This window comes from Epinephelus lanceolatus, chromosome 22, assembly GCF_041903045.1.
Source record: "Epinephelus lanceolatus isolate andai-2023 chromosome 22, ASM4190304v1, whole genome shotgun sequence".
Lineage (NCBI taxonomy): Eukaryota > Metazoa > Chordata > Actinopteri > Perciformes > Serranidae > Epinephelus > Epinephelus lanceolatus.
Window position 1 is genome coordinate 4,468,011 of NC_135755.1, and position 16,704 is coordinate 4,484,714.

General features: G+C 40.5%; 1 protein-coding gene across 1 annotated transcript; it reads right to left on the bottom strand.

The window, feature by feature from the left end:
* Positions 1–739: 739 nt before the first annotated feature.
* LOC117246253 (ladderlectin-like) lies at positions 740–6,576 on the bottom strand. The gene is made up of 7 exons (XM_033610088.2): positions 6,422–6,576; positions 6,248–6,319; positions 6,134–6,169; positions 3,906–4,024; positions 3,621–3,755; positions 2,967–3,078; positions 740–1,133 (listed from the first exon to the last, which is right to left on the bottom strand). Exons 2-7 carry the CDS (start codon positions 6,306–6,308, stop codon positions 1,063–1,065), a joined length of 534 nt encoding a protein of 177 aa, XP_033465979.2. The 5' UTR covers positions 6,309–6,319; positions 6,422–6,576; the 3' UTR covers positions 740–1,062.
* Between the last annotated feature and the right edge of the window lie 10,128 nt (positions 6,577–16,704).

Below are 16,704 nucleotides of genomic sequence, written 5' to 3' on the forward strand. Positions count from 1 at the left end.
TAGTAACAGGTATTTATCGGCTCCAGCTTCAGTCGGCACTGATGGAAACACCCAGGTAAACACGTTAATTTTAGTCCCTGAACCAGCAAGATGCAACAACACACCACCACAAAACACTGTCTGTCTCCGCCCAAGCAGCACTCAAACATTAATTCACATGAGTCTGCACCGAGTTTGAAAGACAGACTGAATAAATAAGAGATTTATATTAAAAAGTAATCATTATAAAGTTTTCTCAGGCCTCCATGCTGCTTTCTGCTGTTCACTAAGCTGTTTGTGAAGTCACACGTGACAAAAAACCCCTACAAACAGAAAGGCATACTCGTCTGCTGCAGAGCTGTGTACACAGCGCTGGTCTACTGGCAATGCGAGAGGAGTCTATAGCCTATTTTTGCTGGGTTTTCCAGTGTTTAAAAAAACATGTACACACTCTAATTTTGGTGGAAAAGAGGTATTAGTTAGGCATTGACCTCTGCAGGAATCAGCACCAGTTGGTGGCACCAGTGAGTTCAACTAAATGGTGACACATTGTTGCAAACAGGAAGCTCTTTGGACGTTTAGGATGATGTAGCATTAGCGCTGTTTCCTTTTTTCTGTTGGTGACAGACAAAAGGAGGCTACAAAGGTGAGTGCAACACCCCACATGTCATTTTGTGTTATTTAGCGCTTCACTCTGAGGTGTATAAGGTGCAGTGTGTACAGCCACACTGCAGTAATAGATAGATTTATGACAGACCAGTTTGTTTTGATGCTTGAGCCTTTAATTTTGCATAAGACAAGAAAGAAGAGTTTACTTTGCAGAATATATGTAGATTTGTGCTAAAAGCATTCTTTTCATAACACATTCAGTCTGCTCTCATTAAAGGCACAAGGCCTCAGAGACAGTCCAGCTCCTGTTTATGTCACTTGTCGCTTCATTCCTTCAGTAGCGTTACAGCGATAGCAAAGACAAACTCAGCTCACATGTGAGACTGAGGGTGTAAAGAAAGATGTATATGAAAGCATGCACACAAGTGTTTGTGCTTTTAATGGGTTCTTCATGTCTCTGTGTCAGACCTGGAATCATCTTCTCTTCCTGGCACAGACAGACGGTAACCGGTGGAAGCACTGACGGTCATCCCAGCACCTCCCAGCTGCAAGCAAAAAAGAAATGAAAAGAGTTTGTTGAGTCAGTGAATGTGACACAAACAAAGACTTCAGACTGTTGATGTGATCAGTGACTCCTAACTGATACATTTAGGTGACACAACACTATGGCCACTGATAAGATACAAATCATTGTCAAAACATAAATGGTGTAATACTGTGAACTGCTAACCACCAACTGATCTGATAAAACCAAAGAATATCTGACTCAGAAAGACGTTCTTTGCTCAAGACATTTATGTCTGAGCTGTTTGTCTGAAATCCATTATGAATAATTTTAACAATAAAAACTGAACTTTATTAATTGGAGAGGGCTGTTGTCAGTCAAAGAAAATCTTGGTCAACTAAACTCATCTTATTCTTCAGCCAGCTGATTGGTCGCTGGGAAGAAAATCTTCATGTTATCTCTAAATGAACTAAATCTACCTGGCAGTGTTGTGTGTCATCCAAAGTAGGGATGCACCGATCCGACTTCCGTTTAGTGATTTATTTCTGAGGTTTATCTATTAAAGATAGATTCTGTTTGATTTTTGCAGTTTGATTTTTTTCTATAAAAAGAGAATTTAACAGTTATAACAAAATAGGACGATGGTGTTATTTCTTTTCTCTTACATCCTTTCCTGCCTTCTGAGCTAAAAACTCGTCTATCCCACTGTCCATCTTTGTGTTTCTTCTTTAAGCCAGCAGAGGGCAGCACAGTCCTCTGATGTCCAGCTCCTCTTCTGTATGATTCAGTAGGCTGTTTCAGTCTATTGCACTGCCAGAGGGGGGTTTACACATGAACACAAGACTCTGCAAACTGCCGACGAGCTAGCTAGCATGCTAAGGGTGAAATACCTCCAAATAGCAGACCCTTTTATTCACTCCATGTTGCTTGTGTTTGCCACTCTCTAATCAACTCTCACGACATGCAGCATGCAACTTTGCGGCATGCGGCACACGAACCGTATGACGTAGCCCGTGCCACAAAGATTTCAAGGGGAAGGATCGGTCTAACGGATCAGCTGCTTTTACAGATACCCGATCCAGCTATAATGTTGATATCGCGGCCGATATCCAATCCTAATATCGGATCAATAGTTCTCCACTGTTTGGTGGTCACAGTTTTTGTTCTAGGAGGCTGAAATTCGGTGTGGAGGTCGCAGCTATCGTGAATTCATGCTTGTTTTTTTCTGAGGCCAGCGCTGTAATGAGACTCAGGAGTGTTGTGTGTTTACACTCTGCTACAAACCTCAGTGTCATTATGAGGCCCTGAGCGTCTTCACTTTTCTTCACTAAGCCATGCATGTTGCTGTTTTCTGTCTGGTCACAGAGATTTGAAAAATGTTTAACTTTGGGTAAAACGCTGCCCTCGTCACTTTTTACCATGGACTGTAGAAAGAATGGACGTGGCTACATTGACGTCACCCATTTGTTTGTGGTTTTGAAGCCTCATGTTTGACACATCAGCCGTCACCATCTTGGTTTTTTGGAGCCAGAGGTGAACATAGTTGGGCAAGAGGCTGGCGCTGTGTGAGTGAGGGGTACGTGGATCTGACTGAGAGGCCGAGGACACTATCAGCAGACAGTCTGTCACTCAAAGTGGTCGGCTCTTAATTATGTGGCTATTGCTGGCACAGAACCATAAAAATGCTTTGGTTGACACAGTCTTATGACAGTAACACCAGTGACTGTCTGACCAATGAGAATTTGGAGGGGCAAGAGCACATCAACCAACTGACCAGAAGATGTCAGCACGATATATTTCTGAGTTAACTCACTGTATTCCTTCCTATTTTATCATTAGCATCACGGCTACAGTTAGCACTATGTTGTTTTACCTGCATGATTCATCTGCAGACAATGCTGATTGCCGCCATGGTTATTAGGCTCTCCACTACACCATCTCCGGTAGTTGAAAGATGTGCCATCACTCCAGAGCCAGTAATGCTCCTGGAAGAAAGAGTAAAACAAAATATTACATAAAATTAAAGGAGAAAATGTGGGAAAAAGTTGTTGTTTTTAAAAAGAACATTAAAAAAAGATTCTATACACCCTGTGCCCACAGTACCCTGTATATACTGTCTCAAGTGAAGTGACATAGTGGTGTGATTAGTCACTGCAAAGTCACAAAAGTATAGTTCATGTAAGAGTAATGTGATACCATCTTTTATAACAGCTTGCCCATAATGATAAATGATAGTAATTATAGTGTTTGCTCACATTAAACTGAAATATAATAAATACATAATGTAGTGTAAAATGTAATTAAACAGGATAAAATGTTTACACAATGTAGTATAATATATTATGGAATTTAAAATACAACATAAGGTGAAATGTGGTATAACAATATGTAGTATAGCACAGCAATATGACATGAAATGCAATATAGAATGAGTCTAGTATCATATAGTATATAATGAATAAATAAATAGTATAATTCATCATTAAATAAATATCATATGTATTATATGCAATAATGAATAAAATACCTGTTGTGCATCAGAGCCTCCAATCCATGCCTGTCTATACGAATGAGTGGCACTGAGAATCAGCCTCTGCATCCAATAGTACTGCCGGTAGTTGTGAACAGACGCAAGGTTTCCACCCAGGGCCTGACAGTATCTCTACAGTGGAGATAAACAGAGAGACAGACGGACAGAGAGGAGTTGTCAAGGAAAGTAAGAATTAAGGCCCCAGGTCACCAAATGTCCATGTGTATGCAAACAAAATGAGCTTGTTGTAGAAGCCTCCTGACTCAAAGTCACCAACATTACCTCAGCTCTAGCCCAGGTCATAAGTGTTGGAATGTAGCGGTAACAGCGACCACCTAACAAAGACCAGCCCCAGGGACAGACTCTTCTTACCACGATCCACCTCTTGACCAGGTGACTCTCTGTGGAGAACCATTAGAGTTTGGTTAATGTAGGGTCTCCAGGGAAAGTCTCCATACTATATTAAATAGATTCATTTTGATGGCACGAAGAAGCTACAACATAACATAATATTACATGACACAACATAAATATAATAAACGTGAGTTAACATAACACAATATTACGTAACAAAATAAAATAACAGCATGTGTAAAATGTTCCCAGGACATCCCAGCTGACACTGGGTGAGAGGCAGGGTTCACCCTGGACAGGTCACCAGACTATCACAGGGCTGACATGTAGAGATAGACAACCATTCACACTCACATACACACCTACGGACAATTTAGAGTCACCAATTAACCTGCATGTCTTTGGACTGTGGGAAGAAGCTGGAGCACCTGGAGGAAACTCACACTGACACAGGGAGAACATGCAAACTCCACACAGAAGGGCTCCCCGACCCTTGGGTTCAGACCCCCCACCCTCTTGCTGTGAGGCGACAAGGCTAACCACTGCAACACCATGCCGCCCCCACAAAAAAAAAAAGCAAAATAAATAAAAAAGTAATAATAATAGAAATAAAAAGTTAATATAACTTAATACAACATAAAGTGGTGTGTGATCAAATAACACAGAACAGTGTGATGTCAGTTAATCAAACACAATATAACAAAACACAGTAACACAGCATGATGAAAAAACACAACACAAAATTATATATATAAGTTAAGCAACACAATTTAATTTAATTAATTAAATTTTTTTTAAAATTTTATTTACTTTATTAATCCCCCTGAGGGGAAATTCAATTTTTTCACTCTTGCTTGTCAATTACACACAGGTCCGAACACATACATGCACAAACAGGACCTATACATGCACAAAGTGGAGAGATGTCAGAGTGAGGGGGCTGCCCTTGGTCAGGCGCCCTGAGCGGTTGGGGGGTTCGGTGCCTTGCTCAAGGGCACCTCGGCAGTGCCCAGGAGGTGAACTGGCACAATGTAATATAACAAAATAGTGCATGATGAAAAAATAAAAATAATAATATGAATTAGTGAATATAAGACAATATACAAAATAACATATTACATAACATAACATGATGTAAGATAAAGTAACAATAACATAACAATAATATAACAAGCTAATGTAACAAAATATAACACACACATTTACAAAAGTGAATATGGCAGTATATATACATACATACATATACATATATACATATATATATATATATATATATATACATATATACATATATATATATATACATATATACATATATATATATATATATATATATACATATATATATATATATATATATATATATATATATATATATATATATATATGTGTATGTATACAGTACAGGCCAAAAGTTTGGACACACCTTCTCATTCAATGCATTTTCTTTATTTTCATGACTATTTACATTGTAGATTCTCACTGAACACAACTGATGGTCCCAACCCCATTGATAAAGCAAGAAATTCCACTAATTAACCCTGATAAGGCACACCTGTGAAGTGGAAACCATTTCAGGTGACTACCTCTTGAAGCTCATGGAGAGAATGCCAAGAGTGTGCAAAGCAGTAATCAGAGCAAAGGGTGGCTATTTTGAAGAAACTAGAATATAAAACATGTTTTCAGTTATTTCACCTTTTTTTGTTAAGTACATAACTCCACATGTGTTCATTCATACTTTTGATGCCTTCAGTGAGAATCTACAATGTAAATAGTCATGAAAATAAAGAAAACGCATTGAATGAGAAGGTGTGTCCAAACTTTTGGCCTGTACTGTATATATATATATATATATATATATATATATATATATATATATATATATATATATATATATATATATATATATATATATATATATATGTGTGTGTGTGTGTGTGTGTGTTGTTTCTTTTACAGAATTTCATAGTGTAAAACACAATATAGGCTAATATAACACACTGCATAAACAAACAGCCTAACACTAAATAATACAATATAGAACTATGATTATATAATATTGGCACTAATTATAAATTAAAGTTACATTAGCATCTGACACAAAGCACATCATAACAATCACATTTTGTTGAGGTGAAAATCTTAACGCCACTCACCTTTTTGGCCACTTTGGGGTGTTTCCTCTGGAGGAGCTGGAAAGTTTGACACTGCAGTTATTGACTTGGACTGTTTGTGTTTATTAACATGTGTACCGTATGTATTATACTCACCAGCAGCTCTGGTCAGAACCATCATGGCACAAACAAGTGCAGACACAGTCAGCATCTTCATGGTGACGGTGACTACGAGAGACAGACGTGTTACTGAAACTTGTTTAGGGAACAGCCGTACTGACTGTCAGTCCTGTGAATAAATGTCAGATGATGATAAAGTTTGGTGCAAACCTGCTGCAGCACTTTCTAATCTTCTTCTTGTCTTCTCTTCGCAGTGTCTGTAGATTCAGCTGACCCTGTGAGGAGGTGCTGATTGAGAGGATGACCAGTTGTTATATACAGCCACTTATCTTAACATCTCTCAAAAACAGGGAACTGAGGAGAAATATGTGTCTGTTCTCATGAACAGAGGCAACATTTTCACAATACTCAGAAACTTATCAGTTAAGAAACATGCACGTGTCAAACCGCACAGTGTTTTCTGCTGTGCTGTCGTCCTTGCTGGGGTCACCACTGCACTTTGACACTGTCATGTTCCATTTATTATTTTATGTCTACATACATGCAGACAATTTGATTAACCTTTGAAAGTGTTTGATGTAATGGAAAGGTATGCAGCAGCTGGGCTAGTTAACATACAGTAACACATATGGAGCTAAGGAGGTTCCACGGTGGCCCTGAGAGCTCAACACACTTTAGAGACACAAAACAAGCAAACTATTAAAACATCTTGACCAAGTAGACACCACAGACACAGCATTTAGAAAAAACAAACTGCAAACAGAGAAACACACTGCAAATAGCCTACAACCAAGGGGTAACCTCCGAAGCTGAAACATATAGCCCAATCCCATTTCTACCCCTTAAATCTTCCATTTGGTATTGAGTGCCCTCATTTGCTAGATAACCCTTGATGAGGGAAGTGAGAAATATCAGGGCAGAGATCTTTCCCTGAGATGAATTAACGGAGAACAACTGCTGAAAACAGGAGGTGCCTACAACTTCATCTAGTTCTGATCGGTTTTGTTCGGATAAGTTGATTTGTTTAAATATTTTGATGCTGTGTTCAACTGAGTTGCTCATGACTTTACGCTAGTCCAACCATCTGTTGTTTGTATAGTCTACATTTGGTAACAAATTGTAGTTCGCAAGGTGTTTCGTGAAATTTCATCTTCCACTTTGTTGAAAGTGTGGGTCGGGGCTCCCTTGGAATCTAGGGCGGGTTTTAAGTGTTGGAAACCACTTCCATTACCTCAGTTTTGTTTTGGGACACCACTAGCCTAAACGTGAACACGCACGACCAAGTGCAAGTGGGTATTTATAGGGGAAGTGTGGGTATTGGGACAGGCCCTTTGGTCAATGTGGAAGTGCTAAAAGCTGCAGTGACTCCAAGAGTGAGTCAATCCCCATAGACCCCCATGTTAAAATCAGGCCCCCAAGAAAGCCAATCAGCCTTACAGCAAATTTTTCCCAGTGGTCACTCATGGTATTGCAGCAAAAAATAAAAATAAAATCGCCTGCAGCCCAGAAGGCATTTTCCCCATAGACTGCCATCATAAAAGAAACATCTGTAAAACTGCTGACAGGACACCTCCAACTGCAAACCAGGTCAAATACAAATCTTTCTATGCTGAATTTTTGATCCATGGTGGTTTTATATTCGTAAAACATTTCTCAAGCCGAGAAAAGCAATTTAAAAACCTTGAAAATCTTCACCGACAATTAAAAAACCTGTGACATCATCACAATGTAAAGTCTGTGAGCCGAGCAGGAACTTGTGGTGGGGCCAGTGACCAAAACACTACTGCGTGTATTCAGTGGGCAGCATACTGCGCAAGTAAACCAAGAATTTAGAAAACCTTTTGGGCGTATGCACTATGTGAGCAGCTCCATTGCAATGAATAGGTGCTATCTTTGTTCCAGTGTCTATATTATTGAAATCTAACTGCCCAACTCTACAATAAAAACAAAAATCATATTTACAGCCTAGTGCAAAAAGCAGCTTTGGGTTCTATAGCTCATCTCTCCATTCATCATAACTGTAAGGGGGTGAATTTTTATACAACTCACAAGTTTGAATGTAATTAAGTCTTAAAGTTACACACAATTAAGGGAGTGGACACTTTGACTAAAGCTGAAAACTCACCAGTGCCACCACAGTGCCGCTCGTCAAGTGCTGCCCCTTGTACACACCTGAGGCATCGTGCTGCAGCTCATTCACAGACATATGCAACGTTATTACTACATTTACTGAAAGATCTGTACTTCTTCCACCTCTGCGATAGCTTAAAACCAGGTGTGGACACCCTTAATAAAAGTCCAAGACTGAAGAGCCGATCTCCAGAGCTATGACTCACCAGTGAGTATCTTTTTGGCCATTGTCTTTATGATGACAGGATTGTAGGTCGTATAGCTCTGGATATTTCTTGACCTCAACAACGTGTCTGTCCTCATCCATTCTTTATCACAGACAAGACACAGCAACAGCTTTAGAGTTCTCTTTATACATCAGTGGTGAGGAGAGGAGTCAAGCTGCCACAGGAGCAGAGAAACTGAGCTGCTATATGAGCTGGTATGTACAAGCAGAGAGTGAGTGGGGAAAAAGTGCAGTTAATTCAGGGGGCGGCGAGGCTGGAAATAGGACAGTAGTGTGAAGTACATTTGTAAGGAACATGCATTTGTGGGATGAGCAGCAGAGCCGAGTATATGGGTTGCGCCCATGAAAAATTTGCCAAACAGCTTTTTTATTGCTGTTGCTATCGACTCTTGTTTTGAGCTCCTGGTACCCCCCAGGTGCTGACAATCAGGTGCCTGATCTTTTTGTGCTTAGTTTATTATTCATGCTGGGAAATGGCAACTTGACTTGTTATAACTCAGTAAGTAAAGGTTCAGGGTCTAAGATTTAGGGAGATTTAGTGGCATGCGGTGGTGAGAACTGCAGATTGTGACCAGCTGAAACTTCTCCTGGTTAGAATTCCTTCATTGTTCAGTTCTATACAGGGAGCTGTATTACCCACAGACGAAAGAAACAGACCAGGTGATTTAGAGGTGTTTAACATTACGAATCAGTGTTTCACTGGTGCTGTTTGACAAGTTGGACACAGGCAGCTTGGCCACAAGGTGCTACTGTGTGCTCACTTATTTTCTCTGATAATTTAATGTGTGCTCACTTTTTCTGATCTGGGAGGTAAATTACCCGCAGAAGTCTCTTCCTCGACAAAACAAATGGACCCGGTCAGGCCCCCACATCAGGGGGTTCAAAGGGTACGGATGGTCCTGGCCCAAGGCCGAAGGGGGCCCATGTAAAGGTCTATGGTTGACCGTTTAATGGGATCAAGTGCAAGACCATACTTACTGACTTATATCACTGACAGTACAAGTTAGATGTATTTACATGCTAAATAAATGTATAGTCATCATGACAACACATTTCAACATCAGTGTGATGCTCCCACCCTGCAGCAGGTATTGTGAAATAGTGCAGACTGTCTGACAGAGAGGGTCAGATTATTCTTAAAGGAAAAGGAACAGAGAGAACAAGGACATTAAAGGAAAGGAGAGGCAATGGCCAAATGTCTGGCAAAAAATGTCAAGAAGCAACAGGTTATTATTAAAATCTATGGGTATGACAGGTGGAGCTGATGGTAAGAAGTGAGGCAGACTAATGTTAGCAAATAAAACTTGCTGTAGCAGGCTTAGTTTTATTTGCAGCTGTTTGCAGCTGTGTGTTGTCACACTTTAAATGTTAACCTTAATTTGCTTGTGTTGTGTCTTTATGCATGTGTTTTTCTTTTTTTTTTAATTTGCAGTGCAGTGTGTGACTAATTAACATCAGAAGATACATTTATCATTGTAACTGAATCAAATTGAAAAACTGGGGCTGACAAACTAAACTGCTCAGAAGTTGGAAGCTACAGTTCATATCAGTAGTGTTTGTTTTTCCATTAATATCACATTAATAAAACATCAGCAGAGTACTGTAAAACACATGCTGGTACACTGACTGGATTTAAAGAGCTTCCTCATATTTTTCTGTTGTTCAGTATAATATAGAAGAAAAGAGGACCTTCGAGGATGACTATGCAACATGCAAAACCTTCTTAAGTGACACAGTGCACTTTTATAAGATCATAAGAGAATTATGACTCTTATGCAACACTGCTACTTCTCTTTAAACACTCTGCTCATAAAGAATGAGGGTAGATTCAGTAGATAACCATTATAAGAACAGGACGCGTGACTTTGTTTTATACCTAATGTCATAATATCTATAAATGCTTTATAGAAACCTGACGTTCTTTTCAGACAGACATTGCTCCTGAAAATGTGAAGGAGATAAAGAGATATATCCATTGTGATTTATTTGTATTTAGGTGTGTTCATTAATTACACTGGATCTTGAGGAGCTGATGTAATTACACCAGTCTGCCAAAAAAATTAGAACGACTGTCTGGTGAAGTGAGTAACATTGATTATCTTGTTACTGTACAATGCAATGTTCCCCTGGGGAGCTTTTGGTCCAGAAATTCATGAGGTGCAGTTTTGCTCCTGATGGCAGCAGCACTCCCCAATGGCAGTGCCCCCCCAGCAGGAAAATGCACCAAGCTACACTGCAGAAACTCCTCAGGAATGGCCCAAGGAATGTGACAAAAAGCTAAAGGCATTGACCTGGCCTCCAAATTCCCCAGATCCAAATTTGATAGAGCATCCATGGGACGTGCTGGTACCCCAGAGGTACCCCTAATCCGTGGTGGGGCCTCCCTGGATCCAACTTGTCTCTGATATGTCAAGGCATGGACACATGACCTCTGGAAGGTGTCCTGTGGTGTCTGGCTTCTGATCATTTGAGACCTGTCAGTTGTGAGGTGGGGCACCAGCACTTCCCAAAGATGCTCAATCAGATTGTGGTGTGGGAGATTTGAGGCCACCTTGAGCTTTTTGTCACGTTCCTCAGGCCATTCCTGAGCACGTTTTGTGGTGTGGCATGGCACATTTTTCTGCTGGGGGGCCACTGCCATCAGGGAATACCATTGCCTTGAGGGGGGTTACTTAGCCCACAGCAGTGTTTGAGTGGGTGGAGGGTGTCAAGTGGCATCCACATGAATGCCATGACCAGTGGTCTCCCAGCAGAACATTGCATTGTAACAAAATGATCAATGTTACTCACTTCACCAACCACTGGTTTTAATGTTTTGGCTGACTGGTGTATATAGAGTCTATTGCAGCTACCAGACAGGTTTGGACTTACTGCCCTTTAACCTCAGTGTTTGTCATTAAGCCTTATGGTGTGTTTGGATGTCAGATGTGTCTTTTTCTTCTGCAATAATGACTTGGCATTAACAGAGACCTTTGTTTCACACAAAGCTGACACAGTAAAAATGAGGTGTTGAAGATAAAATGACAACAGTGATGAAGAAATACCTCAACTTCTCCACTGAAAGTTTTTTCAGAGGCTTCTACTTCTTCAAATGTCCTCAAGCAGCAAGAAGACCACAGCTGTTGGTTAACTGATAGTCATGAAAGTATCTGCAAGTCATGTTGGAAAACACATGATACAGCAGAGTTTTATACTGACCACCTCTTTTTAGCGATCTACAACATTAAAGCATTCACATTACCTTATTTGTCTGTTCTCACAGTAAACCACTGCCATGTGACAATATATTCCTGAGGTTTTGTTGTTGTTGGTGTTACGGTGCAGTTGCCAGATTTGGTTCCACTGTGCCTGCACAGAGACAATAACCAGAACCTGTGCTCACAGTCTGATCCCACAGAAGTGTTGTAACTTTACTGTCTGAGCCTTTCTCTGCAAATATGTATCATAGAGAATGCTTAACATATTGGAAACACAAAAGAATAATAAAGGATCACAAAAGCAGTTCATAGAAATAGTCCCTCCATAACCTTTCAGGGGCTCTGTGCTTTGTTGTATCTTTGACCATCCTGTTCTCACTCCCAAGTCATCAAATACCGCCGCTCTGTCAGTGGACCTCAGGGTCAGACACTGATGCACAGAGGCACCCTTTGCAGCAGTCCACATAGAGCAGTTGGGAGTGGAGGTGGATGGGTCAAACAGACTCTGGACTTTCACACAAAGACAGTTATTAGTTTCCCATGTAGACCAAAAGTCAATCGAGGTATTTCAATAGCAACATAGTGCAGTAGTCTGTGTAGCATGTTACGCTTGTGACTTATGTCACATGAAGTATTTCATGTGTTGCATTACTTTTGTAACAACCATACTTATTTTAAGCCAAACCTTGATTTGTTTTCCCCTAAACCAAACCACGTGCTTTTGTTGCCTAAACCTAAGGAAGTGAACCTAAAAACAACGTTTTTACCAATGTTGTAAGTTTATTTTGAAAGGGACTGTTTCATGTAATAAGCAGAAACTGTACATTTCCTGTGGAAACTGAGGTGTATTAATAATTATGTGTATAATAATAGTAAATGTATCCATCCATCCATCCGTCTGTCCGTTCATTGTCATCCCCATGTATAGGGCCGGGTCGCAGGGCAGCAGGCCAAGCAAAGCACCCCAGATGTCCCTCTACCCAGCCAACACAGTATCCCCCCGACCTTGTCACATATTGACGTTTGGTCATTGACTTTCCACATGCACATACAACGTCCAAGGTACCCTGTGTGCGTTGGTTGTTGACACTCTGGGACATCATGTCATGTTCTGCCTGTTACATGCATTGTCCTCTTTCAAGATGACAGTTTCCTGTCTTCACAGGAAATGTACAGTTTACATACAGTCTCTTTCAAAATAAACTCATTATGCCGGTACAACACTGCAAATTGACGTTTCTTTTCCTTCAACAACAAAAGCATGTGGTGTGGTTTAGGAAAAAAGAACAGGGTTTGGCTTTCGAATCTTACGGGACGTGAACACTGCCCTCTCTGGTGAAAATCAAACCCAGGATTCCTCCAGCATGTTCTGGGACCTCTCACCAGTGGGACATGCCCAGAACATCCTTCACGGGAGGCATCCAGAGGGCATCCTAATCAGGTGCCTGTACCGCCTCAGCTGACGACCAACAACCCAGGCGTAGCCATGATCTGATGGAACCTGCGAAAAATGGGAGCCCAAAGGCTCTGGGGAAGAAGCCAAGTTAGTAACATGTATTAATGGGGCAAGAATGTTAGTACATGGAGAGAGAGAGAGAAGAAAGAAGCTTAGTGTATCATAGGATGTTCCCCAGCAGAAGCTTATATCAGCCTAACTAGGGGCTGGTTCAGTGTATCATGCCAACGTTAACGGACGGCTATTTTCGGCAGGGTCGGACGCCACAAGTCACTGCCCAGGGCTGACCCTGTCACTGTAAGAAGAACGCTTCTTTTAACCAGTTGGATGTTAGCTCAGACAGCTAGCAACATGCACTACGGAACATGTACAAGAGAGCAAAACACAAACCATCAATTAATTTATCAATTACATCACATTGTATTTAACCCATATTATATATTCAAACTAAACAATCATGGTCAATGGTCAAACACAAAATGTCACAAAAATAAAATTCTGAATACAGTTCTAAAAATCAAATGTCATTCAGTAAATAAATCACATGAGAAAACCAGATAAACATCTCAGCTTCATTCAGTTCAGTGTACGTTTGTCAGAGGAGGAGATATGTAACTGAGAGATGAAGGGTAAAAATACATTATCTGGGAGAGCAGTCAAAGGTCCAGTGTGTAGGACTTGTGAGGGTGTACTGAAAGAAGTTCAATATAATTTATTAAGTATGTTTTTTCAGTGTAAAATCACCTGAAAATAAGAATCACTGTGATTTTGTTTCCTTAGCATGAGCCATTCATATCTACATAGGGAGCTATTTCGACTTGAAAACCTCCTGAACAATGAACACTTAAAGAATTCTAACCAGGAAAAGTTTCAGCTGGTTTCAATTTGCAATCCTCGCAACTAGATGCCACCAAATCCCCCCTAAATTCTCCACACTGGATCTTTAAAGGAGACTTATCTTAATGTCTGAACCACAGCCAGGAAGTTCACAGGTGTATCCAAACCGGTCTGAGATGTAGATGGAAGGTTTAATTCATCCCATCTGCTCCAGCAATCAGCCTTGGTGTCCAGGAAAGGTCACAAAATCCAGCTGGTTCCTGGATTAACTGCTGCTCTATTTACTTTTATCTTGCGTTCATATGTAGGCTACATTTATGTGTGTGTGTGTTTTTAGAGCATAGATGTACAGAAACTGAGGCAAACTTTGAATTCAGTCACTTTCACTCCTCTCTGTTCTCTCTGTGCTGCTTTTGTTTGTAGGGTTTCCCTTCCCCCGGCGCACAGGTGTGTCTCATTTCTCAGTCCCTGCCTGTCAGAGTTTAAGAAGGGCTGTTCTGTTTTTTTTCCCCTTTTCCTCTTTCTGCTACATCACCACAAGATGGTGCTCTTGCTTTAACGAGAAGGCTCAAGGAATGCAGTGTGCTTTCTACCCCTTGTTGAGCAGAGATCACCATCTGGTGGGCTCATTAAACAGAGACTGGTTCATGAGGCCTCATTTGGCGTATAATTTAGTATGTCCCAATACATAGTGTGTCAAATGCAGTATGCCACAAATACCAGGATGTTCTACTATATGTGGTTGAATATAATATGTTAGAATCTAGACTGTATGCAGCAGAGTTCTCTGGGTTGACCGCAAGCTTGGAGAATGGTTTTGTTTTATCTCCACAGTAACAGATATATGAACAAGAAGGTCAAAGTTCAAGGCACAGTGTTATGAAGAAGTAGTATGTCCCAACAGAACATATTGTGTGGGGTGCCCCAAGGGTCAATTTTAGGTCCAATTCTTTTTAATCTGTACATGCTTCCCCTTGGGGATGTCATCAGGAGGCATGGCATCAGCTTCCACAGTTACACAGATGACACACAGCTGTACATCGCCGTGTCTCCTGATGACACAGGGCCAATTGATGCCCTTTTTAACTGTATTTTAGATATCAAGTCATGGATGGCAGTGGATTTCCTACAGCTCAACCAGGACAAAACAGAGGTTGAAATTATTGGTCCTGAAGGCAAGAGAGAGAAACTTTTACCAAAACGACAAGATTTTAAACCCTCACAATGTGTGAAGAACCTGGGTGCCATTTTTGACTCTGAGCTTAGTTTTATTCCACACATAAAAAATGTAACAAAGACAGGTTTTTATCATCTTAAGAATATAGCCAGAGTCCGCCCGTTTCTCTCTCAGGCTAACACGGAGGTGCTGATGCATGCTTTTATCTTTTGTTGTTTAGACTATTGTAATGCCCTGCTCTCTGGTCTTCCCAAAAAGACCATCTCTAACCTGCAGTTACTCCAAAACTCAGCCACACGAGTGCTGACGAGGAACAGAGGGCGGGCGCACATTCCACCAGTTTTAAAATCGCTGCATTGGCTCCCCGTGTGTTTCAGGATCGATTTTAAGGTTCTTTTATTAGTTTTTAAATGTCTTAACAGTCTTGGGCCATCTTATGTATCTGACCTGCTTTTATCATATCAACCCTCACGGATCCTTTTAATTGTTCCAAGAGTCAGAACAAAAACCCACGGGGAGGCTGCATTCAGCCATTATGGCCCTCACTTATGGAACAGCCTGCCGGAGTGCATCAGGACTGCAGAGACTGTTGATGTTTTTAAAAGGAGGCTCAAGACTCACCTTTTTAGTTTGGCTTTTAACCGATTTCTTTTACTCTTTAAATTCTTCTATTATATGTTATTTTAATATCTAATGCTTTTAAATGATTTATTTTTAAATCTTTATGCATTTTATTATTATTAAATGTCTAAATCTTCATTTTTTTAATCTTTAAATCTTTAATTTCTCTAAATCCTTAAATTTTTATGCATTTTCTTATTATTTTATCTCATACTTGTTTTACCCTATCCTATTGCCTTTTAGTCTTTTAGTTTTTAGCTCCCTCATGGGGGGCCTCCACACTGGGAGGTGTGTCCGGTCTGCCTGCGGGGACGTCGTCCTGCACCATGTGTGGAGTCTACCCCAGTCTATCTGGGTCAGGGTGGTCTCTGTGGCGGCGCTCCCTGTGGCCGTAGTCTGTGACAATTCTCGGTGTGGATGGCTCCCCATAGGTGGATTTTTCCTCACCTGGTGCCTCAGTGTGTGTGTGTGTGTGTTCATATGTGGGGGTGGGAGGGGCTGGTTTTCAATATTTGTAGTATTTTTGTTGTATGTTTTTATTTTGTGAAGCACTTTGTGTTGCATTTTTAATGTATGACAAGCGCTATATAAATAAAGTTTGATTTGATTTGAAACGCAGCTGCAGAACCTTCTAAAAGTTAAAAGAAAAAGTATGCGGCTCAGAACACACACACATAGTAGATAATAAGTCATATCTCATAAAGACTTTAGTGCACACAGATCGCTGTCACGATCAAATCTGTTGCAGAATCTTTCTTAGATGTTTAAAAGAAATGCATCTGGAAGAGCTTAAACATTTCCACACTGATATTGCTAATCATAACCATAAATAAATGAGACACTGGAACA